Source organism: Geotrypetes seraphini, chromosome 15 (genome assembly GCF_902459505.1).
Source record: "Geotrypetes seraphini chromosome 15, aGeoSer1.1, whole genome shotgun sequence".
Classification (NCBI taxonomy): Eukaryota; Metazoa; Chordata; class Amphibia; order Gymnophiona; family Dermophiidae; genus Geotrypetes; species Geotrypetes seraphini.
In genome coordinates this window covers 6889211-6914308 of record NC_047098.1, presented here as the reverse complement: position 1 = coordinate 6914308, position 25098 = coordinate 6889211, and the positions used below count along the sequence as shown (strand labels likewise).

Genomic DNA, 25098 nt, shown 5'->3' with positions numbered 1-25098 from the left:
GCTGCTTTACCGAATAATATCCCTTTTGGAGATTCCACCAATTGACAATTCCATAATGAACCTAAAAATAATAGGATGGCAGACCAGAAAGATTTAACAAGATGACATTTCCAAAATGCATGAGATAAAGTATTAGAATCTTTCTCACGTTTGATACAAACAGGAGAATTAACTAATCCTGCATGAAATGCTTGCACCTGTAAGAAATATGCCCTATGCAAAACTATTTAAATGACAGGTTCAGCCTGTATCAGGCCCAACGGATTCCCAACGCAGCGCTAGTCACATGCAACCCAAACCCTCTCGGAAGAATGTCTCCCCGCCATCACACGCTAAACGCCTGCAAAAAAAACCCCCTAAACCCTTCAGAGCAACCTTTCACCGCACGAGAAGCAGCAGCAGCAGGAACCCCCCGGAGCACGCGCGGCCCACGCCACGCCGCCGCGCGCTCGCTCGCGCAGCCCTTCCTGCCCACTCGCGCTCCATACTTGGCGATGGCTCGCGAGCCGCGCTCTGATTGGGCGGAGGGCGCGCGGCGCTGGGCCGGGCCCGCCGACGGCGGCGGCGGCAGCCTCGCACTGACCCGGATGTTCACTCCTAGGCGCCGAGGAAGTGGAAGCGCCGGGCCCGGAGAAGGAGGCGAGACGGGACACCGAGAGCCAGCGAGAGCCAGCCCGAGCCGCGCCTCCGCCACACCGCAGCGAGCGCCGGAGCCATGGTGAGGAAGAGCCCCGGGGTGGGGGGGAGGGACGGGACAGGAAGCGCCGCTTCACTTGAGGGAGGGAGCGAGCAACCGACACGCTGAGGTGGGGGGGGGGGGGGGGGGAGGAGGAAAGGTCGGGCTGCTGGGGTCGAGGGACCGGGCCCCCTCCTGTGCGGCGGAGGGGGGGGTTATATTTGGATCGGAATCTGGGGGGAGGGGCAGTCTAATTTATTTTACTGTACTGGCCCTGCCTCTTCCCCCCCCCCCCGTGAGGTCACAGGAAAGCTTTCAGGGAGGGGGGCAGACTTTTCATAACTATTCTCATTTCTCCTACCCCCCCCCCCCCCGTGAAGTCACAGGAAAGCTTTCAGGGAGGGGGGCAGACTTTTCATAACTATTCTCATTTCTCCTACCCCCCCCCCCCCCCGTGAAGTCACAGGAAAGCTTTCAGGGAGGGGGGCAGACTTTTCATAACTATTCTCATTTCTCCTACCCCCCCCCCCGTGAAGTCACAGGAAAGCTTTCAGGGAGGGGGGCAGACTTTTCATGACTATTCTCATTTCTCCTACTCCCCCCCCCTCCCGGTGAGGTCACAGGAAAGCTTTCAAACGTCAGTAACTGTTTAGATTCTTTGAAAGCGGTCGTGGCCGGTCCGTAAGGCTTCATCTGCACCCAAAGCATGGTGAGGAGTTGAGGCTGCCCCAGCTTTACAGGAAAGATGTTGAGAAAATTTTGACCTGAAATCCCATCTTGCCCAGGATAAGTTGTCAAGAGAGAGAGAGAGAAAAAAAAAATGGGTGACACGATGTTTACAGGGACTTCTGTAAACCAACACTTTAAAAGTACTCAAAAGTGCTAACAATCTAAGATAAGTGTTGCCCTCTCTCTCTTTTTAAGGGACATTTTTGACTGTTCAGACAAAAAGTGTTTTGCATGTATGACACACATGAAAAAGGGTTGTTTTTTTGTTTTGCATTGTTTTGCACTAGTGGATAATCAATTTAGATGGTGGGAAGAAGGGTTAGAGCATAGATGATTACAGCATTAAATTCAGGATGCGGACCTGGAATGATATATAGATCATAGGAGGTCCTATGATCTGATTCATCTAACATGTTATGATATGCTTACCTCCAACCCTGTAATTCATATTCATATAAAAATTTCTAGATGGAAACTTCACTTACTTGATAGGAAATGATTTTGATAAATTTTCATTAATTTTGTCAAAATCCATGTGACATAGGTTCAGAGTAGTAGCCATTTGTTAGCACTTTTGAGTACTTTTAAAGTTTTGATTTATAGACATCTTTGTAAACATCAAGTGGCCCATTTTTTCCTCTATATACAGCTTTACAGGAAGGCAGAGGTCTGCCTTGTGAAGTAGGGTACTACTGTGGGCATAAGGAGCCAGCTCTGTGGGTGCTTGAGCACCTCCCCCCACAATATTGAACAAAGTCATTGACTGTGTCCAGGGATAGGTAAATCTCCACTGGGTTTAGCCTTAAACAGGAACTTTTAGTTAAAATACAGCTGACAGTGTTTTGAGGTCATAGGTGATTCATTTATGCTGTATTTATCGTATGCTGTGTGATTTTGTAATGCATGATAGCTTTTTCTTTGCTGTCGTGTTCTTTTTTTAAATGAGTAACTGTGGTTTGTTCTTTCTAACTTTATTTTAATTACTTGTAGTTGTGGACTATACAGATAAGGAATTAGGTACTGTATCTTATTGGCTTTCTTGGGGTTGTTCACTATCCCAACATCAGTATGAGCAGATTGCCATGATGTTAACTGTTGCACAAGCATTGGTAAATATCAGTGACTGAATGGGAAGTAAGATTTTCTAGATATGAATGAAATGTAATAGGACGTGCTTAAGAGACTGTACTGAAGTAATCATAAAGGTAGCCTTTATTAAGATTTCTTTTTCTTACTGTGTATCATGTACAGACAACATAAACATATGGTATTTTTGTTATTAATTATAGTCATACTGTATCATAAATTAAATTCTTCATTCCCATATTCTCTTGTCTTCTCTGCTTCCATTGGGCTAAAACTCCACAAACCTTACTCTGTTTTTATTGTTACTGCTGCTGTAACGTTTTTTTTTTATTTAGGACATCAATATATCAAGTACACTAATTCCTGGGACCTGTAGCACTGGATCTCTTTATAGTAGCACTAGCTGATGCCCCAGCAGTGCACGGGTATTTAATTATAGCAATAACACTGTAAATGGATTCAAATAAAGATACTTTATAGTAGTGAATGAAATTATTGTTTTACAGCTTAATAAAAAGTACAATATTCAAATTATAAGGTGAAATATTTGACAAAATGAATACAATACAACTAACGCAAAACGTGATTATAAACAACATTTTTAGTTTCACCTCCAGGAGCAAGAACATATAAATTGTTGGGTGAACCCACCCTTGAGCAAGCAACATAGAGTTGTGGGCCGAGAGACCCCCAGAACATATCACCCCAGGTAGTGAGGGAGCTGCATACCAAGTTTCGTTCAAATCGGTCAAGCCGTTTTTGAATTACAGTGAGAATGGCAGCTTTTTACATTTTTTCCATTGACATGAATGGGTGAAATCTGATTTTCTGTTTGTGGCTCCGCCCACGTGTGCAGGTGGGCTGCGAGACCCCCAGAACATATCACCCCAGGTAGTGAGGGATCTGCATACCAAATTTCGTTAAAATCAGTCAAGCCGGTTTTGAATTACTGTGAGAATGGCAGCTGTTTACATTTTTTCCATTGACATGAATGGGTGAAATCTGATTTTCTGTTTGTAGCTCCGCCCACGTGTGCAGGTGGGCCGCGAGACCCCCAGAACATATCACCCCAGGTAGTGAGGGATCAGCATACCAAGTTTCGTTCAAATCGGTCAAGCTGTTTTTGAATTACTGTGAGAATGGCAGCTTTTGACATTTTTTCCATTGACATGAATGGGTGAAATCTGATTTTATGTTTGTAGCTCCGCCCACGTGTGCAGGTGGGCTGCGAGACCCCCAGAACATATCATCCCAGGTAGTGAGGGATCTGCATACCAAGTTTCGTTCAAATAGGTCAAGCCGTTTTTGCGTGATCGCGGCACATACACACACACATACATACCTCCGATTTTATATATATATATATATATAGATAGATAGAATATGATAGCAAAAATGACCATATGGTCTATTTAGTCTACCCATTTAAGCCAATTTCTTAGTTTCTACAATTCTTTTGCCTTCAGAGATTATTGGTACTTGCACCATGCTTTCCTGATTTTCCTTAGATTGCTCCTAAGTTTGTCTTCTTTTACTATCATTCCATCACCCATCATTAACAGTCTTCTTTCCATTAAAGAAGGCCTGATTCCCTTGCATTTATACCTTTTACTGCTTCTCCTCCAAGGTATACGTGTTTAGATATTTAAGCCTCTCAATTTAGTAGCTGCACTTTGGTTTAATCTTTTCAGTTTACATTCTTTGAAGATGTGGACTCCAGGATTACATATGACTCTTATCACCGCCTTTTTCCTGCTAGCCCTGTTCCTCTCTCTGTATACCAAGTATGCACACAAGCATCCTTTTGGCTTCTGCTGTCACATTATCCATATTTTTGGCCACCTTAAGGTATTCAGATAAAATCACCCCCTAGGTCTTGTTTTCTTTTATGCATAGAACTTCATCTTACACTTCATGTACTGTATATCACTCTCCTGGATATTTGCAACTGAAATGCATGATCCTGTATTTTAGCAAATCTTAGCTGTCAAAACTGTAGGTCATTCCTCAAGCTTCACTAGTCATGTTTTTCACCCTTTCCAGGGTAAAAATCCTGTTGCAGATTTTGGTATTGTCTATGCAAAAAAAACCTAAAACAAAACAAACCCTTTCTTGACAAGTCCTCAACAGTTTACAGAAATTTTGAAAAGAACCAGAACTGATCTCTATGGCACATAATCAGTAGTAATTTCTTTTGAGATGAGATTTTTTTTGCCTTTACCCTTTATTACCTTGAAATTCATTTCTAACCCCATCATTTGATTAGGCCTCACACGAAGGGTGCTTAGTTTATTCCCCACCCCCTTTTACTAAAACAAAATAGCAGTTATTAGCGCAGGGAGCCGCACTGAATGCTCTGCGCTCCTCCCGACGCTCATAGGAACTCTATGCGCGTCGGGAGCAGCGCGGAGCATTCAGCACGGCTCCCTACACTAATAACCGCTATCGTGGTTTAGTAAAATGGGGTTTTATTAGTTATCTGTGCAGAATTGTATCAAAATACACCACATCTTAATTCTCTCCCCTGATCAAAGTCTTTGGTCACCTAGTTTAATGAGATTTGTTTGACAAGGTCTACCTCTACCTCTGGTTAAAAAAACAAAAACCCAACATACTGACTTGACTCCTGTAATTCAGTAGGTTCCAGAAACTGCACTAGCTTCTGTTGTAGCAGTGACTCCACTGATTTAACACCTCAGCAAGATCAGGCTAACCAACCTTTAATTCCCAGCCTCCTCTTTACTTCTACTTGTAGACAATTTAAATCTAATTATCTGAATGTTTCTCTCTGCACTTTGTTTCCACCCATCATACACAAACCTTTATATTTACTTTTCCTCAAATACTTCAATATACAATGTTTACTGATGCAATGTTTCTCTTGTGATTGTTTAAAAGGTAGTCTTAAACATCATCTTATAGATCTTGACCCTCAAACATTATGGGAAGGAATTCTGGAGAGCAGGACTTACCACAGAAGTAGGAGATATATTGAAGGGACATATAGGAAAATGTTCTGTTCCACAGAGTAGAGTAATTATGATGGCCTGTTCAGAGTGCTGCCTCTGCTTGCCGTCCACCGCCACTGCTGGTTTATGAGGCCCAGAGATATGTCAGGTCTCACCCGGGGGGGGGGGGGGGGGAAGGGTTGGTTACTGAATCGGTGGATCCAATTTTGTGGGGAAACAAATTGATTCAAATCAATTCACTAAAGTGAATTAGTGAATCAATTCGAATCGAGCAGCACTAAATTATAGTAGTCCAGGGGTTGGGAAATCTGAATTTTATGCAAAGACCATGGGAAATATACACAGAAATTGTCACTAACCAAAGTTTTGCAAATATTTTCAGAATAATCACTTTAGTAGTCCATCCTAATAACACACGAGATTAAATCACTATCTGAAAATCATCAGTATTCAGATCTGGTTTTAGCATTAAATTACCCAGTTTACATAAGAACATAAGAATAGCCATACTGGGTCAGAATACTGGGTCCTTCTAGCCCGGTATCCTGCTTCCAACAATGGCCAATCCAGGTCACAGGTATGTGGCAGAAACCCAAATAGTAGCAATGTTCCATGTTACTGATCCCAGGACAAGCAGTGTCTTCCCTCATGTCTATCTCGATAGAATACTATGGACTTTTCCTCCAGAAATTTGTCCAGACCTTTTCTAACTCCAGATACGCTAACAGCTCTTACCACATCCTCTGGCAACAAGTTTTAAAGCTTAATATTCAATGAGAAAAAATATATATTTCCTCCTATTTGTTTTAAAAGTATTTCCATATAATTTCGTTGAGTGTTCTCTAGCCTTTGTACTTTTTGAAAGAGTAAAAAAATCGATCCACTTGTACCCATTCTACACCACTCAGGATTTTGTAGATTTCAGTCGTATCTCCCCTCAGCTGAAGAGCCTTAACCTCTTTTCTTCATATGAGAGGAGTTCCATCCCCTTTATCATTTTGGTTGCTTTTTCTAGTAACATAGTAAAATGACGGCAGATAAAGACCCGAGTGGTCCATCCATAAATTAATTATTTATTTAGCTTAAATGATCCTTTTTCTTAGATATTTCTGGGCCAGAAACCCAGAGCCCTGCCTGATAGTGTGCTTATTTCCATCTACTGGAGTCTCCATCAAAGCTCACTCCAGTCCATCTTAACCATCCCAGCCATTGAAGCCCTCCCCGGCCCGTCCTCAACTGTGCAAGCCTGCCCGGTACTGGCCTTAGTTCCTTCAATGCACCTTTTCTAATTCCACTATATTTCTTTTGAAATATGGCGACCACAATTGAATGCAGTACTCAAGGTGATGTCGCATTATAGTATTCTTGGTCTTATTTGCCATCCCTTCCCCTAATAATTCTTAGCATCCTGTTTTGTTGTTTTGGCCGCCACCATACACTAGGCACAAGATTTCAGTGGGACAGGACATGTGGGACATGGGAGGAGAGGGAGGAACATTTTGGGATAAATAAATATCTGGGCAACGCTGGGTAATCAGCTAGTTGTGCATAAAACATTGTCATAATTTCAGTACAGAAAGAGCCCTTGTGCATATTGGGCAGGCCTTTCTCTGCTCTGTTTGGCCCATCCAGTTGTGTTGCAAACCATCCCATGCAGCACCTGACCTCCTGCTCATCTTCTGTATGAGCCTAAGATTATACTTCCATCTTCTACTCTGCACAGTAAGTCTATGCTGGGAGTTTCAAAAGGCCTAACTTCTATTAAAAGCCACAAACTTTAACATCAGTTTTGGATACTGTGGCAGATGAGTTTTCCTTTTTAATTTCCTTGCATCTACCAAAACAGCTCCACTAAGTTTTACAGAAAATGTTGAGATTTTTCATTAAGGACTGTTGTAGTGCTATTCCAGAAGTGGAGCATCAGTATCATTTTGTGCCTCAAACTTTTAAATTTATGGGTGTTCACACCTACCCAAAGAGATCCACAATCTTAATGGGTGGGATCCAGTAGCTTCTTTTCTATGTTGGATTCCAAATTGTAGGAAAACCATTTTATCTCCTCTTGCTGTTAGAACACTCAGATGGTTCTGGAAGATTTATGAGATTTGTAGTCTAACCCAGGGGTTCTTAACCTTTTTTTGGTTCTCACACACCTTTAACTGATCAATTAAACCTTTGCACCCCCTTCCTAAACCACATCAGTGACTACTGATGGCTATGTATGTTGCTGTTAGCTGATAACATATTTAAAATGCCAGTAACTATCCTAGAACTGTGTTCACTCTCAATTGCTTCAGATTTCAAGTTTAATCTCTTCCAGCACCACTGGTTAAGAAGTCTTGGACAGGTGTCTCCTCCCTGAAAGAAGAAAAACTGGCACACAGGGATTCCTTCAGTTCCTCTATCTTTTCCTACAAGGATACAATATTTCCTATTCCAAATTTGTACAAAGGATGAAAAAGGGGGAGGGGGGGATGAACCTAGTTACGATGTCTTCAGTATAATAAAATGTATAGATGCTTCAATGGCTAGTATAGTTTTTCCAATCCATAGTTTATTGCAGGGACAGCTAATTCACACGCAGCACTGTCCAGCCAGACTCCAAGAAACCGGACCTTTCTAAATATAAGATACAAGAAGATAGTCTTCAGCGAGCCATACTGTCTGTAAGAATTTCTTGCTATCAGTTATACATAGTGCAGTGATATAAATACCTTCCTTCAGAGGTTCAAGAGTTTCAACTAACCTTCCTGTGCATATTCAGATGATTAGCTTTGATCTTATCTGACACTAATAAGCTCTTCCGGAGGCTTATAGGGGAAACACCCTTTAGGGATTCAAGGCAAGGTTGGATAAGTTCCTACTGGAACAGAACAAACGCAAGTAAGGCTAGACTCAAATAGGGCACTGGTCTTTGAACTAAGGGCTGCCGCGTTAGCGTACTGCTGGGCACAATGGACCACTGGTCTGACCCAACAGCGGCAATTCTTATGTTCTTATCATTTTATAGCACTACTAGACATATGCAGCACTGTACACGAACATGTAAGATTTGGTCCCTGCTCAACAGAGCTTATCTTTTGTAGCCTATGACAGCTAATCTCTTTTTCCTTACCTTCTCAGCTACTACATTTGAAAACCAAAGCAGCCTTCTTTTTCTCTTACTTTTACTTACAAGATAATTTGTTGCCCTTACAATAGCTCTTTTCAGTTTTGCTCACTGCTTTCCTACTTCTTCCAGATGTTCTCATCCAGACAATTCCTTGACATAATCCCCCATCTTAACAGAGATATATATATATATATATTTTTTTTTTTAATGTAGAACCTTCACTTTCAAATGAGCCCTCTCTACACGTCTTAATATTAAACTATATCTGGATACCATAAGAGCATAAGAATAGCCTTACTGGGTCAGACCAATGGTCTCTCAAACCCAGTAGCCCGTTCCCATGGTGGCCAATCCAGGTCACTAGTACCTGGCCAAAACCCAAGGAGTGGCAATATTCCATGCTAACGATCCAGGGAACGCAGTGGCTTTCCCCATGCCTTTCTCAATAACAGACTATGGCCAAAAAGGCTCAATGCTTCCGGCCTGAAAACAGGCTGGTAAGGGTCCAAAGGTCTAAAACAAAACCTAGGTAGAAAGAAAATCAAAATTTTTATGCTGGATGGAAAATAAAGAAAAATGACAAAAAGGGTAAAAAAAGGAACAGGAAGCTCTTAGAGAAATTCTTAAACAGCTTCTCAGCTCTGCAGAAAACTGAGAACTGAAGGTCCTACAAGCCATCATACAGGAAGGCATCAATATATGTTCAGACTTTTAAAGTGACAGTGCTTTTTTGCACTGGCTGTGCTGGGCTTCATGGATGATGTCACCCACATGGGACAACATACTGCTTGCTTGTTCTCAGAAAAAATTAAATTCACACAATTGGTTAAGAGTAAAGGAGCAGTTACTTTTCCACTTAGGTGAAATGGCTGGTAGGGAATGACACAGGGACAAATCTATCCCCACCCCCACAGGATCCAAATGATCACCCACTAGACGATCAACATCAGAAACACTTTTCACATTTTTCTAGTATGGCCTCATCTTGTGTGGGTTCTATTACCAACTGCTGGAACAGTTCTCCTTATAGAGAATCCAAGATATCCCTACTTCTAGGAGACCTGTAATAGGGATACCCCAATCAACATCTTGCATATTAAAATCTCCTATTAGTAGTACTTCATCTTTACAGCTATATTTTGAATGTCTTCTATTAAATTTCTGTCCACTTCTAACTTCTGTGGAGGCCTGTATATCACACAAGTATAAATACATTATTACATAACATTAGTGACTACTATTCTGCCTTTACCTTGCGGTTTAAGGCAGATTACATAAGAATTGTTATGATCTTAATATGAGAACATTTTCTAATTTGCTAAGGAGTAGATTGGTAGTGTCGGTGGAGTTTGGAACTTTGTTGGTAATTTTATATTGGTTTTATGTGTTTTTTGAAGAGTAAAGTTTGTTTCTTTTTTGAAAGTTTTGTAGTCTGTGGTTAAAGTCAGCAGATTGGCGAGTTGTCGGTCCAGGTTCGCTGCTCTGGTGGCCAGAAGGTTTATATATTTTTCCATTTGACCTTTTTGGTTGGCGGGTGTGCGAATATTGTGTGGATTCTCCTGTGTCTGGTTGAGGTGGAATGAGTTAGTCGATTGTTCCAGTAGGAAGGGCTGTTTCCGTTTATGGCTTTGAAAAGTAGGCAAAGGAATTTGAATTGTATTCTGTCTTGAATAGGGAGCCAGTGTGAGTCGTGGTAGGCCTCCATGATGTGGTCGTACTTTTTCAGAGAGTAGATAAGTCTTAGGGCTGTGTTTTGTATTGTTTGGAGTTGTTTTATCTTTATTGTTGGGAAGGGGAGATATAGAATGTTGCAGTAGTCTATTAGGCCTAGGATTAGAGATTGAACCACCAATTGGAATTGTTTTCTATCGAAGAATTTTCTGACTTGTCTAAGGTTTTTCATAGTGGCGAATGATGTTTTTATAATTTTGTTGATTTGTGGTTGCATGGTGCAACTTCTATCTATCAGCACTCCGAGGAGTTTTAGTGTGGGATGTATGGGGTATGAGATAGAGTTAATTTCTATGTTTGTCAGGGTTGGGGTTTTGCAGTTTTCAAGGAGGATGAAGTTTGTTTTGTCCGGGTTAAGTTTTAGTTTATGTTCTTTCATCCATGTTGCTACTGTTTCAAGTGTTTCGTGAATTGTGCCTATCATGGATGGTTCAGGTTGGTCGAAGGGGATGAGTATGGTGATATCATCTGCGTAGCTGTAAGAGGTAATGCCTAGTTTATCTAGGTAGGAACTTAGGGAGACAATGTATAGGTTGAAGAGTGTGGGAGATAGGGGAGATACTTGTGGCACTCCACATGGGTTGGACCAAGGATCCGATTTTTTATTGTTTGTTTTTACTCTAAGTTCTGGATTGTAGGAATCCTTTAAACCATGTTAGAACTTTTCCTGTAATTCCTATTGCATCTAGAGTTTGTAAGAGGATGTCATGGTCTACTAGATCGAAGGCTGCAGAGAGGTCTAGTTGTATAATCATCATTTTTTTTTTCCAGTGCAGAGGTGTTGTCTCGCGATATCCATGAGTGTTCCTAGTAGGGTCTCTGTGCTGTATTTGGTTCTAAAGCCTGATTGAGTGGGGTGGAGTAAGTTGTGGTGATCTAGGTATACGTTTAGGGCTTTAGCTACTAGACCTTCCATTAGTTTGACATATAGTGGGATTGAGGCTATAGGTCTATAGTTAACTGGTTGGTTTGTTGCTCCTTTAGGGTTTTTTAGGATTGGAGTTATGATGATTTCACTGAGGTTTTGTGGGAAATGGCCGTCGGTGAGTAGGGTTTGTATCCATTGTAGGAGCAGTGTGCGGAATATCGTACTAGAGGTTTTCAGTAGGTATGGTGGGCAGTGGTTAAGATCGCAGACTGCATGACTGTAGTTGTTATATAGTTTGTTGAAGTCTGAGAAGTGGGACCAGGTTCTGTCTGCTGCTGTCGATTCTTTTTCTGTGGGAGAAGTTGAGAGTTCTTCTAGGTGAGTCGGTGTATCATTGAACGTGGATCTGATATTAGCGATCTTATTTTTGAAGAATGTGGCTGAGGGAGGGGGAGAGTTGTTAGTGGTCAGATATGGCGAGGTGTCTGTGAGTTCTTTTAGTAACTGGATTATCTTTTTTGTGTCTTGGGATCCTTCTCCTATTTGCTTTGTGTAGTACGTCTTTCTTTTTTCTTTCAGCTTTTGTTTGTAATTTTAGTGAAGTATTTTCCATTCTGCTTTTGTGAAATCTTGGCTACTTTTTCTCCATTTTCTTTCTAGTTGTCTGCACTTTCTTTTGAGTTGGAGTAGTTCATTGTCGAACCATTTGTCTGATTTTCTATGTATTCTTGTTTTGGATTGTTCCAGGGCTAGTTCATCTAGGGTTGTTGTACTTAGGATGTTCCATTGTGGGATGAAGTCTTTGGGGTTGTAGTCTTGGATTATGGTGTCTGTTATTGTCCAGAATTTGGTAGGGTCAACATATGGGCGTGAGATGTAGGTTGTTTTTTGTGTACTTGGTTTGCTTTTATTTTTGGTCCAGTTGATTTTGAAGGAGTACGTATAATGGTCAGACCATATGGATCAGTACCAGTATCTGTTTGATGTGTATATTTTTGGTTGAGTGGGCTTTTGGGACATGTAGGCTGCAATGTCGAGTTGGTGTCCTTTTTCATGAGTGATTTGCGGGTCTAGTATCTTGTATGTTAAGGCCTCGAGGTATGCTAGTAAGTTTTCCACTTGTTTGTGGGATTGGTTATTTGACCCACAGTGCCTCTTCTTTATCCTGTAGATACTGTAATCGTGTGGCTTTAATATGATCTTTAACATATAATGCCACTTGCCCTCTTTTTCTTCCTATCCCGTCTTTCCTGAACAAATTATAACCTGGTATAACTATATACCAGGTCATAGTAGCTGAACTTTCTATCTGCTTGATTGGCGTTTTATTACCGGTTTTGCATCACCCTTTTCTCTTGAAGTAGCGCTTTTGTGGCAAATCAAGGCTCTTGTTGAGGGAAGGATATATCGAGCTGCTTTCTAGCCAGAAGTTGGATTGTAAATTTAAGCTAGGGACTGTGTGGTTCGGGTGCCCATCTGGATCTCAATGCCTGGATGTGATTTCTTCTTTTTGAGCTAAGTCACAGGGGAGCTTTTTTGTTTAAATGTGTTTACTACGTCCATTTATTTCAGCGTTTGAACTTTTTGTATGCTTTATTGGTGGGTGTGGTAGAGAGAGAGACAGGTTTTTCTCAATTGGATTTGTTCCTTTGAGTTTTTTTACTGCATCTCCCCCTGTCAGGTAAAGGATCATGCGATTTAAAGATCTCTTTGAGCCATTTCTGGCCTTATGGATTAGCAGTTACTTTGTACCCCTGCTTTCATTTCTGAGGCTCATTTATTTAACATTTGATTGGTTCAGCTTCTTGGTGGCTACTCTGTCTAAACTTTAATTTGCAAAGTGTTTGTGTACTTTTTGAGTATTTTGGCAAAGTTACCTAGATTTGAATTTACATAACTATATCCCATTAACCACATCTCCGTGATCACCATTAAATCCAACTCAGCCTCTTTCTGATTTTTTTTTTTTGTTGTTCTAACATTAGAGCTATATGTCCCATCATTCATTGGAAAGAGGTTAGTCATACAAATCTGTTTGAATGTTTTCAGGAGTTTCTAAGTTACTGCTACAAATACTTTTCGACACATTTTGAATCAGCTTGCTGAATTAATAGCATTCCTTGCATATAAGTTTTCTCTAAACTTTCTAAGCTTTCTGTAATATTAGATAAGATTCCCTGCAAACTTCATTTTTTTCTGGAAGTTGAGGAGTGCTGTTTTTTTTTATTTTTTAAGTATTTAGCATATTTGTGTTGCTATGCACATTTTCCTTTGTGAATACACTAGTTAGCTTATAAGTGGCTTAATTTAGTCAAATCCTGTGATGACTGAGCAGTGTAGTGATAATGGAAATGCATGTCATGATTTTGCAATGTTGCCAACATTTCACAAATTAGCCTTTTATTTTCACTGGTTGGTCTTGATGATACATCTCTGGCCGCAATCAGTGGTACAGTGGTATTTCCACCAGCGCTCATGTGCATTTGTGATCATGGACTTGGTTAAATAGAGAGGGTAGAGGATGTGGTTGCACATGGGGAGTCGTTAAAATTTTGTTAATTTTGCCTCCCAGAATTTAAGTCTAACAGTACCTTAATGATTTAACGCTTTTCCAAGTTGCTGATTATGTTACTATGGCTTCAATAGAATTTGGCAGTAATCTGCCAAGCAAATAGCTGAGAGATGGACTTATGCTTACTTTAGTGGCAGAAGCTGGATGGTAGCAAATGTCAGTTTGGCATTTTGACAGCAAGCGACAGTAATAGGATTAACATCTGCTTTTCAAATGAAATAAAGTGCAAAGATTTGCTCTCTCTTGAATTATAGCACAGTACTTCATCCGTATTGGTTAATTTGTCTGTGAAAACTTTTTTGGCATGGACTGTTTGGACTAGATTCTAGAAACAGTGCTGTAAGTTAGGCGGCAGTAGGCGCCTTGCTGCTGCCTAACCTAATTGCTTTAATTGGTTTTATGTGGCGAGGTAATTGACCATGCCGTTAAAAACTGACCTTAAGGTGCCACTATGTGCAATTCTCCATCAAACTTAGGCACCAGTAATATAGGTCACTAAAACTCTGGCCTACATTTTGGGTGTCTTAATTTTTTTTTTTTGGTAGCCGTGATTCCATAAATGGCGCCTAAGCATGATTTGACACGCAGATGGCACCGTTTATAGAATTTTGTCCTTTGAGACCAGCTTAACACATCTCAGGAATTGATGGGGACTTGCAATTGAATTTTAAAATTTCCATCTATGTATAAATGCTAAATTGATGTATTATATGAAACTTAGATACTTTCATCCAGACATCAAGGCCTTGATTCTGTATAGGACACCCGGGACAGGCGTCCTAGACAGAATAGGGCCTACACTCGCCCAAACTAAACCTGATTCTGTAACCGACATCCATGTTACAGATGCCGGTTACAGAACTGGGTTACTTTAGACGTTGCCGCTATACTTAATTGCAGCAAAGGATCTCCCTGCTGCGATTAGTATAGTGGCCGTGACTACAGCCAGCAGTCTCCTTTCTCCCCCCACCCCCTAAACAAACGAGGCAGGAGGGATGCCCAATCCCTCCTGCCAAAAGACTCCCCACCCGCCCCCGACGATCACCGGCAGGAAGGTGCTCAACCCTTCCTGCCGGTAGACCCTTTCCCCCACCCCCCTGAAAATCGCCGGCAGGAGGGTGCCCAACCCCTCCTGCCGGACCCCCCCTTCCCCAGACCCCCCCAATGAAACCCCCCACCCCGGAACCTCCCCATGGCTTACCAGCAAGTTGGCTGGCCGGATGGGTCCTCACACTGGCCGGCCTGCAGGCCTGCCTCTGTCCAAATGAGGTGGGCCCCCCTCCCCTGCTCAAGGCAGATTACAAAACAATTGTAAATACAAATTAATCATTAAGAGACATAACTACTCTAGTAAATTAGATATCATCTGAGGGTCTTCATTAACATCTATAAACAGGTTTATGATAACTAAAATTAAATGAGTATATAATTTAAAATTGTATTTGAACCATCAATCATTTACTAGCTAAATATTTCACAAAGAACCAAGTTTTTACTGGCTGCCTAAATTCACTTTGTGATGATAATAGATCTAATAGACGTTGATAGAGCATCCAATTGTTGTGATCCATATGAATCCTGAAGCCTGAAAAATTTTTGTGGTAGGAATTTAACTATTCTTCCTACCACATATGTGCTGGAGTAGGGCTAATGGGAATTGGGAGGGAGTGGTTGCTGCCTTTGGCTGCCCCTAGAATTCTCAGCACTCTAGGTGACTATGTAATTTGCCTGATGGAAGCATCAGTTCTGGTCCTTTTCATGCTGCCTATTACTGTCCATGTCCTAGGGTTCATGCTGTATGTAGGAAGCAGGGGCATACATAACTAAATGGAGCTCCTACACATTGAAGAGATGCAGCTATCGCCTGTTGCAATATACTGAGAGCAATGCCCAGGCGCTGATCTGGACCTGAGCATCAGGCAGTGATTCACAGTATGATGGCACTTTGGTAATGTGTGGCAAGGACAGTCTTATATTTCCTTTCAGCCAAGTGGGTCAAATTGGTTCTGCAATGTAGATTTATAGACTGGACTTTCTTTCGAGGAGCATTTAAGGTTTTTAAAACTTTTATCTTTTACTAGTTCATTTGTATTGGACTTATTTGCTTTTGACCCTGTCCTTTTGTTTTTCCCTTTGTACCTCACTTTCCTTTTACCATTGTAGTTCTTCCCCTCTTTCCATTCGTACCTGTTTGTCCAGTCGTGTACTTTATCTTTTGTTAAGTATTACTTGTTTTTACCCTATTTTAAGTTGTACAACCACCTTGAAATAAATGATAAGGTGGTATATCAAATCAATAATAAACTTGAAGTTTGATCATTCTGCAGATCTAGTATAATTACATCCTGTGTGAGGTGAAAGGATTCCTTGATATTGTGCTATATATGTAATCACATTACATGATCATCTTTACTATTTAAAACCAAACAAACCTACACCTTGATACTCAACACAGTCTTCAGGGGCACATCCAACTTTGTTGGGTTTTCAAGGTACCCACAGTGAATATGCGGACTGGGTTGAAAACCTCTTGGTTAGATCAGTTAGCTCCTCATTTGTTTAATTTAAATTATTCAGCAATTTCCCAGGAACCTGGTAAGCAACCATGTTTAAAATCATGGAGAAGAGATATCTGTGACAGAATATTATAACAAAATGTGATGTGAAACAGGTATAATAGGGAATGGTAGTTTATTCTTTTGATAACATGAAACTGTTTAGTAGCTGATGGTAAGAAAGTGATTTTTCATCTGTGCACATTTAAGGTTTTATCAGCCAGACAGCCAGATGACTTTTTGTGACCTCTTACTTCTGAGTGTGAGCAATATGGTTTGAACTTTTCTATTGAGATCTGTCAGATACTTCATATGCGCTGGACTGGCCGATGCTGTTTCAATGATCTGTTTACTCCATTATGCGGTTAATTTAAAGGTATCGCAAAAGGAAATGAGATCTGTTGGTGGCGTATTTAGTTCACGTTGAACATGTCACTAGTGTGTGTAATGTCATTGGTTGATGCTGATCATGTCGGCACCAATCAGAGCTAGTAAATTTAAGGTAATGTGCAACTTTTGTTAAGGTGGCTATTTTTAGGTTTAGAAATAAAATTGTAGGGCAGCAGTTTAAAGAACTTAGGGCTATATTCACAAAGCAAACCGATCGTGTACTATTTTGCATGAGGTTTTACTAATTTGCATGGGAGGATCGGGATCGGATCGCTGCAGGAGTTAGTGAATGGGGTTGGATGGAAATCTGGTCGTAAAGGGCTCGCAAACCGATCGGTACATGATCGGTTTGCTTTGTGAATCTAGCCCAAAGTGAGTTAAGGCCCGGATTCACTAACCTGCCCGATCGGGCCAAGTCTGACGAATTCAGGAACAAAAAATATGCCGATGGGGGCGATCGGAGGAACGCCCGCCCCCATCTGCCTGCATGGATCGCTGTTATGTGAAGAGGATCGCAGGAGAGGTAAGTGAATCAGGCCAGAGTAAAACTTGATAGCAAATGAGGTGAAACGCATGCAAAGTAGGCTGGGACGCGATTCACAAGTTTCAAGTTTATTAAAATTTTTGATGTATCACAATATCATAAATTCAAAGCGATTTACAATTAAAAACAGGGTCTCAGTTACTAACTACAACAAACACACAAACATTACAGACTTATACATAGGGGAAGTGGGGAGAACTACAATAAGCATATTAACGTAAACAAGAAAGGTAAGTACAGTGGGGGGGGGTAGAATTTTAAAAAGTGTAATAAAAAAAAAAGAAAAGAAAAGAAAATTTAAAAGATTTTTATTTATTTATTTATTTTTAAATTTCTTATGGCCTGGGACCAAGGAGGTAAAAGTTTCTGCAATGAATGGGGTCAAAAAGAGAATCCAGCAATTATGTCTCAAAGGCATCCTTATACAATCAGCATTTTAACAGTCCTTTAAATTTATCTTAACGATTTTTCTTCCTTAATGAGTGCTGGTAAAGAGTTCCATATTCTGGGCCCGGTAACAGCAAAGATCGTATCTTCTCTTGTATTTATTATATGAAGTGATGGATCTACCACAAGAAAATAAGAGATTTGATGTTTTCAGTAGTGAGAGTACAGCTCTGGAACTCACTCACTATTCACACACCCACCATCCAAAAATATCAAACGAAAAAAACTATATGACAACCTAATAGCCACCAAAGCAGCTAAACTGGACAGACAAATCACCAATCTGTTGTCATCGACCACAGACTACAAAACCTTCAAGAAAGAAACTAAAACTTTACTCTTCAAAAAATACATAAAACCTATTTAACACGACCCAAACCCCACCTACCCACTCTATACCCTTAATATACTCTAATATGCTTCTAATTACCCAACAAATTCTAATATGCTTCTAATTACTCTCATTTATCACCTTAAGATCTCAACAACTCTTTGGTAATTTCTTATGTACCGTATTTGCCGGCGTATAGGACGACTGGGCGTATAAGACGACCCCCCAACTTTTAGTTAAAAAATAGAGTTTTGTGTTATACTCGCCGTATAAGACGACCCCTTCTTCCGCACACCTTCTCTACCGCCCCGGGTGCAGTACAGCCGGCCAGGTTCCCTTACTTTTGTGGCACTTCCCCGACCGACCGACAACAGCCCCGGTCCGACAAACCTCCCTGCCCTTAACCGCGAATCTAAATTACCTTCTTACAGCGGCTACAGGGCAGGGAGGATTGTCGGACCCGGGCTGTTATCGGTCGGTCGGGGAAGTGCCACAAAAGTAAGGGAACCTGGCCGGCTGTGCTGCAACCGGGGCGGGGCGGCCGCCCCTCTCTCTTGGTAGCCACTCGAACCGCGAGGCTACTCTCCTTCTCCTTACCTGCCATGCCTGCAGCACAGAGCCGAACGGAAGTCTTCCCGACGTCAGCGCTGACGTCGGAGGGAGGGAGGGAGGGCTTTGTTTAAGCCCTCCCTCCCCTCCGACGTCAGCGCTGACGTCGGGAAGACTTCCGTTCGGCTCTGTGCTGCAAGCAGAGAAGGTAGGGAGAAGAAGAGCCGCGCGACTGAGTACATCCAGCCCCGCAAGTAAGTGTGTGTGTTTGTTGTAGTTAGTAACTGAGACCCTGTTTTTAATTGTAAATCGCTTTGAATTTATGATATTGTGATACATCATACACCGGCGTATAAGACGACCCCCGACTTTGGGGAGGATTTTAAGGTACTAAAAAGTCGTCTTATACGCCGGCAAATACGGTAACTCTTATGACATCTCTTATGCTATGTCACAATTCTTGTAACCTCTTGAAAACCTTTATGTAATCCGCCTTGAACTGCAAAGTATTGGCGGAATAGAAATCACTAATGTAATGTAAAGTTATAAGACTGTGTAAAGATCGTACATGTTTCAGGAAACAGTTGAAAACTCAACCATTTGGTAGGGGGGAGAGGATTCTTCCCACATACCCAGTACCTTGGGGCTTCCAAATTTGAAATCTGTCTTGTAGACTGGGTAATGCTTTAAATATTGGTTTGCAATTATAATTCCACAAAGGGAAAAATTGCACTGAAGAACTTTACAATGTAATTTCCATGCCCCCCCCCCTAAGTATTGCATTTCAGTTTCTGTATAATAATGCAAATTATGTTGTGCTCTTTAATCAGGGGAAAGTAGAAGCCTCACATTACATGAAATGAAAGCATAGTTCAGCATGAAACGTATGGAAGAGTTGAACTTAGTAGAACTGTCTTGACAATCTCTGCATAAATTTTCCAGCAGAATTGTTAGTCTCCACATTGCATCCTTCTAGAGACTATTACGACACTATGGTCTTTTATACAGTATAAGAAATGTGACTTAAAGATAAAACATTGTGTGATTTCTGTATATAAAGTAATTTCACTTTTAAGAGAAAGTTGAGATTTTGATCTTATTTTACATCATATCATTTTTGATTTGGGAGTTGCTGTGAGTTTTATTTGGTATTGTATTTATTTGTTGTACTCCTTTTTTTTATTATAATTGTGTGTGAATGTTGGAACTCAACGAGCCCTGAATACGTATACCCTAGAGCACAGGTGTCAAACTCAAGTCCTAAGAGGCAAATCCGGCCCGCCTGGTCGTTTTATGCAGCCCGCAGTCTGATACCCTCAGTTTACCTTGTGGCCAGCTCCTTCCTCCTCACAGTCGTAATGTGCACGGCTCCTTGCACATCCCACATCTCATCCAGAAGCATTCCCTCTGACGTTGAGATGTCAGAGAGAAGGCTTCCGGTTCAGGTGAAGGACGCACAAGGAGCCGCTGCACGCGGCTCCATGCACACTACGGCTGTGAGGAGTAGGGAGCCGGCCACAAGATGACACCAGGGGGCATCGGACCGCGGACTGCATAAAACGGCCAGGTTGGAGCCAGCCAGAAGGTTAGACACCCGCTGGAGGGAGGCACAGCATGGAGGGAGGGAGCCAACAAAGGTAGGGGGAATGGTTTTATTTTCAAGTTAGTGTTTGAATTTTGAACATTTTAATCTGCTGTCTATCTTTTGCACTGCTCAGGAAGAAATACATTTGTTTCTTTTTCTCTGGGGGTTGTACTGCATGCAGAATCTTGAATCTTAGGGTGTTTTTTAAAAATATATTAGTGCTTTTAGTTTTTGGTCCCGTATTTGCATAGGGGTTATCTGTGTTCAGGTAGGAATGAATATTGAGAAGCATTCAGTGTGTTTTGTGTAGTTTAATTTTGTGGTTAACCATTACCATTTTGTGTTAATAAGATTATATTGTGTGTATATGTATGAAAAATGAATAGAAAAAAAGGTGTTATAATTAGTATTATTATGGAGGTGGGTTCTGGGGCGGAGATTGGGCAGGGTCTGGCCCGTGACTTAGCCTATATTTTGGATTTCGGCCCCTTAATGTGATTGAGTTTGACACCCCTGCCCTAGAGGAAAGGGGGGACAGGGGAAATATGATTCAGACATTCAAATACTTGATAGGTATTAACATAGAACAAAATCTTTTCCAGGGAAAGGAAAATGATAATACAGTATGAGGTTGAGGGGAATAGACTCAAGATGCCTTGAATGGTGACAGAGTTCAAAAAAGCATGGGACAAACAGAGGATCTCTAATCAGAAAATAATGGGTAAATAATGAAGAACTAAAGCCAGTATGGCCATTCAGTTGAGGTTGGGCTGGGGAGGGCTTCAGTGGCTGCAATGGTTAAGATGGGCTGGAGTGAGCTTTGACGGAGACTCCAGTAGATGGAATCTAAACATAGTACCGGGCAGAAGTATCTAAGAAAAAGGACAATATAAATGAAATCATTAATTTATAGAGTGTGTACGGTTGGGCAGACTAGATGAACCATTTGGGTCTTTATCTGCCGTCATTTACTATGTTACTATGAGTACATTGGATTGTTGGGATGCAAATATACTATATATTAAATTTTTCATGTAGTCTTCAGACAAACTTAAGGCTCCTTTTACTAAGCTGTGCTAGTGGTTTTAGCATGCGTTTAGCATGCGCTACATTCCCCCATGCTACATGCTAATGCCTCCATTGAGTTAGCGTTAGTATTTTTTGTGTAGTGCGGGGTTAGTGCGCGCTATAAACACTAGCGCAGCTTAGTAAAAGGAGCCCTTAGTGTAGTGATTTCTAGACTCCCAGAAACTATGAGCTTCCCAAATCTATGAAGCAGCAACCCCACAGCTCTTGGATATTTCCAAGGAAAACCCAAAGAAGATGGTCTTCAGCGATCCCTGCAGTCGGTTGGGGGCGTGACTCCGATTGCCCTCATTTACACGAGGACGCTTTGTGAATCAGACCCCCGGCCACAAATCGGATCGGTTCGCTCCGTGGTCTCAGGGACAAGGAAATAACCTACTGTGCCTGAATGTAACCCACCTTGAGCTACAGCTTAAAAAGGTGTGAGACAACTATAAATCAATAAAAAAATAAAAGGTAAATACAGTATTGTGAACTGGCAGATTCCTAAGTACCACAGAATAGGAACAGATTCTTAACCTTATATATAAATACTTTATGAAATTAAGTGAGAATAATTTGTCTTTTGGGGCTTCAACTCAAGAGTCAATTTGTTCTTCTCCTCTATATAAAATATAACCCCTTGCCAGAATCCAAAAGATATTCTTTGTACCGGAAATGATAGCCTTTTACTATTTTTTTTTCTGTGGGAGCTTGGTTGACAGCAAATTTAGAGACTTAAGGCCAACTGGGGCCTGTTCCCAAGGGACTGGGTTTCTGGAAATTCACATTGGCTTGTTTTAATCTTGAGGTAAAAATGTAAGCTTAGGTTGAGAATGATTAGAGAAGTTATACCCCAGATGGCCTTAATTTATCTGTGAACTTGCCGAGTCCAGGTGCATCATAATTTCCGGTAACACTTCACTCTCTTCCTTGCAAATATCTTCATTATGGCGGATGCTAAAGATTTGTTCGGAAGTCTGTTCATAATTAATCATGCATGTTTGAACTGCAATTGACCCCTTCCTAATACTGACATGTTAATGTCATCTATGCTGCGTAAAAATTCCAGGTCTATGTGTTTACGTAGTTCCTGCAAGTGATCTTCTCTATAAATAGAACTTTTGGAATGAGGACAGATACATGAACACAGATGCAGCTGTTTCCCACTTGGGTATTAAAAGCATGAACGTTTAAAAAAAAAAAAAAAAATCCAATTTGAATATGGATCTTCCAAAATAAAATCATTTTCATTTCTTTTCTTGTGCACTAGAATGATCCATTTTTTCCTTAGATTATAGCTTTGTTATATATCACAATGATTTGTCATGAAAGAGTTGGGTTTTTGGGTGTAGGAGGTGGTCGGCTATGTGGTCACCAGTTTTTTGCTATGTAACTGTTGAAGCTTAAATTGTAAATGAGAAACGGATTGCAACTGTGAGGGTCCTAGAGAGGAACCAGATGAGAGAAGTGCAGAGAGAATATAAGGCCGTCCTGGAGATGAAAAAGACCATAAAGAGTGAATGTTGATGACCTAGCAACACAAGAATGTTCACCATATAAAAATATTGCCATGCAGTCAAGTCTCTTTAATCAGTCATGAGATGTAATAAGGTTGATGCTGATCTTCAGACTGTTTCAGGAGTTAGAAACAACCAGTTGTTAGAAGTTAGAAACCTGGTATGTTTCCGTCTTGAAATTTTGTTCAGTGATCTCATGTGTCTGCCTTAAGTTAATAGATGTTCTGTGTTTGTGCCAGAGAATAAATTTTGCAAAAAAAATTTACTTTCCACCAGTGTTATTTAAGTTGAGAAAAAGAAGCATGCCTCTAAAGAAAATGTTCCCTCTAATTATTTTCTACATTGAACAGTATGGTCTGTTATGTGAATACATCTTCCAGACCTACATATCATCTTGGATGCAGTGTGATACATGCCTTCCTTGAAACTTTTGAGAAAAAAAACCCCCAAAACTATTTTTGGTCCACCAGTCTGACTTGGTGGTTTTAAATTACCTAAAAAATATATACAACCTTGGAGTCGGTCATATGTATTTGATTTCTTTTTTTTTTCCTTTTCTTTTCTGCAAAGGACATGTTAAATTAGTTGTAGTGATGGATTATGTCACCTATTATACTCGTAGATAGGATCCTGACAGCCAACAGAGAGAAAAACAATAGTAATTATATATACTGGATTAAGTACTGTAATTCATAAGTTATATAAAGGTTAAATAATTTATACACAATAATATCTCAATGGCCTACATCTCCTTCCGGAAACGATTGAATACTGTTCCAAACAGTACTGTTCCATCAACATTATGGAGCCCTATATGACTGCTCTCCGTAGCCCACGAGCAAGCGCTTTTCATCAGCAGCCATGCCTCTCTCTATTTCTTGCTAAAATTGTGTTCCTGTTTCCCACCTGCTTTTTCCCCTGTACCCTTTCTCACTTTCTCTGTTCGCATTCTTTCTATTATTCACTGCCTTCTATCATCTGATGGTTTTGTAACTTGTGAAATTTTATCCTTTTGTATTAGCTTTCTCTTTTATTGTAACTTTCTGCTCAATATAGTAATATTGTAAACAGCTTAATACTCGTGCACAAGCAGTATATTGCATGTAATAAAATCCAATCCAATTACCTATTGAAAAGAACTTCTTCATGCAGTGGAGTACTGTTTTTCCAAACTTGTTCATGTGGACTCCATGGCTAGTTGGGTTTTCAGAATATCTAACGATGAATATGCATGACAATATTAGCATTATGACTGAGACAGTGCAAAAAAAATGATGAGAGGAGTACCTTAACTCCTGTTGTTGATAGTGAGGGTTGATCTGAAAAGACAGCTTGGATCAAGATCTCCAAAGGATGCCTGAAAGGGAGCTCTTCTTCAGTAGCTCTCTATAGGGTGAGGGGGCCATGCTGTTCTTTGAGGAAGGAGGTAGTATTATAATGTGGACTATCCTGATTGTGTTGTTTAACTGTAGTCGTCCTCCCATACCCAACCCTATACCTACTACTCTCCCAAATATAAACATCCCATCCTAGTTCTATACTCTTAATGAACCCTCCTCCCAGTCCCTATAACAAACCAATGGAAAAATCATCATTGACTCAAAACTAAGCTGCTTGCTCTAGGTGACAATGATTGTACATAGGATCTCCAAACCCTTAAGAAATGTTTCTATCTCTTAGGTACTGACTGGGCCTCCTGTAGTAGGAAGATGCAACATTTATTCTAACATTCCCAATATTGAGGAGAATCCTCCAATATCTAATGTAAAAATACATTCTTTTCTACCAGAAAAGCCCTTCAAGCAAAAATATTTTAAATGCTGCCAAGATATCCAATAGACAAATCTTTGGGCAAAAGCTACACATTGATCTATCAAATATAAGAACATAAGCAGTGCCTCTGCTGGGTCAGACCAGAGGTCCATCATATCCAGCAGTCCGCTCACACGGCGGCCCTTCTGGTATGGTGGTAAACTCCATCCTAAAAGATTGAAAAATCACTGAGTTTTACCCCTAAATGACAACTTATAGCATTGGGGGTCTAGCGATTTTATATAATAATGGATTTGCTTACTGTCAAGCCAGTCTCCCCATCCTGCAGGAATATGTGATTAAGGAACCTTCTTATCTAATAAATTCTCCGCTAAAAGGATCCCATGCTCCACCTACTGAACAACAACTCCGTCCCCCCTTTTTTTTAATGAGTGCACCTTGAAGTGATAATGTCCAGAAAATAGCCCATGCAATTTATTACAAAATTTGCAACATATATTTATGTATTTAAATCATTTTGATGTTCCAAGATGGTTAAGAGATTCTGCTTACCATAAGTCAAAAAAAAAAAAAAAACACTCAAGAAAGCAGACAAA

The 25098-nt window shown here is 40.7% G+C and overlaps 1 protein-coding gene across 3 annotated transcripts in view; it reads left to right on the top strand.

The window, feature by feature from the left end:
- Positions 1–553: 553 nt before the first annotated feature.
- Positions 554–25098, top strand: part of CAPZB (capping actin protein of muscle Z-line subunit beta) — a 73356-nt gene continuing 48811 nt past the window's right edge. The window contains exon 1 of one of the 3 annotated variants that reach the window (XM_033921300.1): positions 554–718. In XM_033921300.1, coding sequence (XP_033777191.1) covers positions 716–718 — 3 coding nt within the window. In that variant the 5' untranslated portion in view covers positions 554–715. Of the gene's footprint in view, positions 719–1366; positions 1386–25098 lie in introns of those variants that run through there. The other 2 variants (XM_033921302.1, XM_033921301.1) reach the window with 2 other exon arrangements.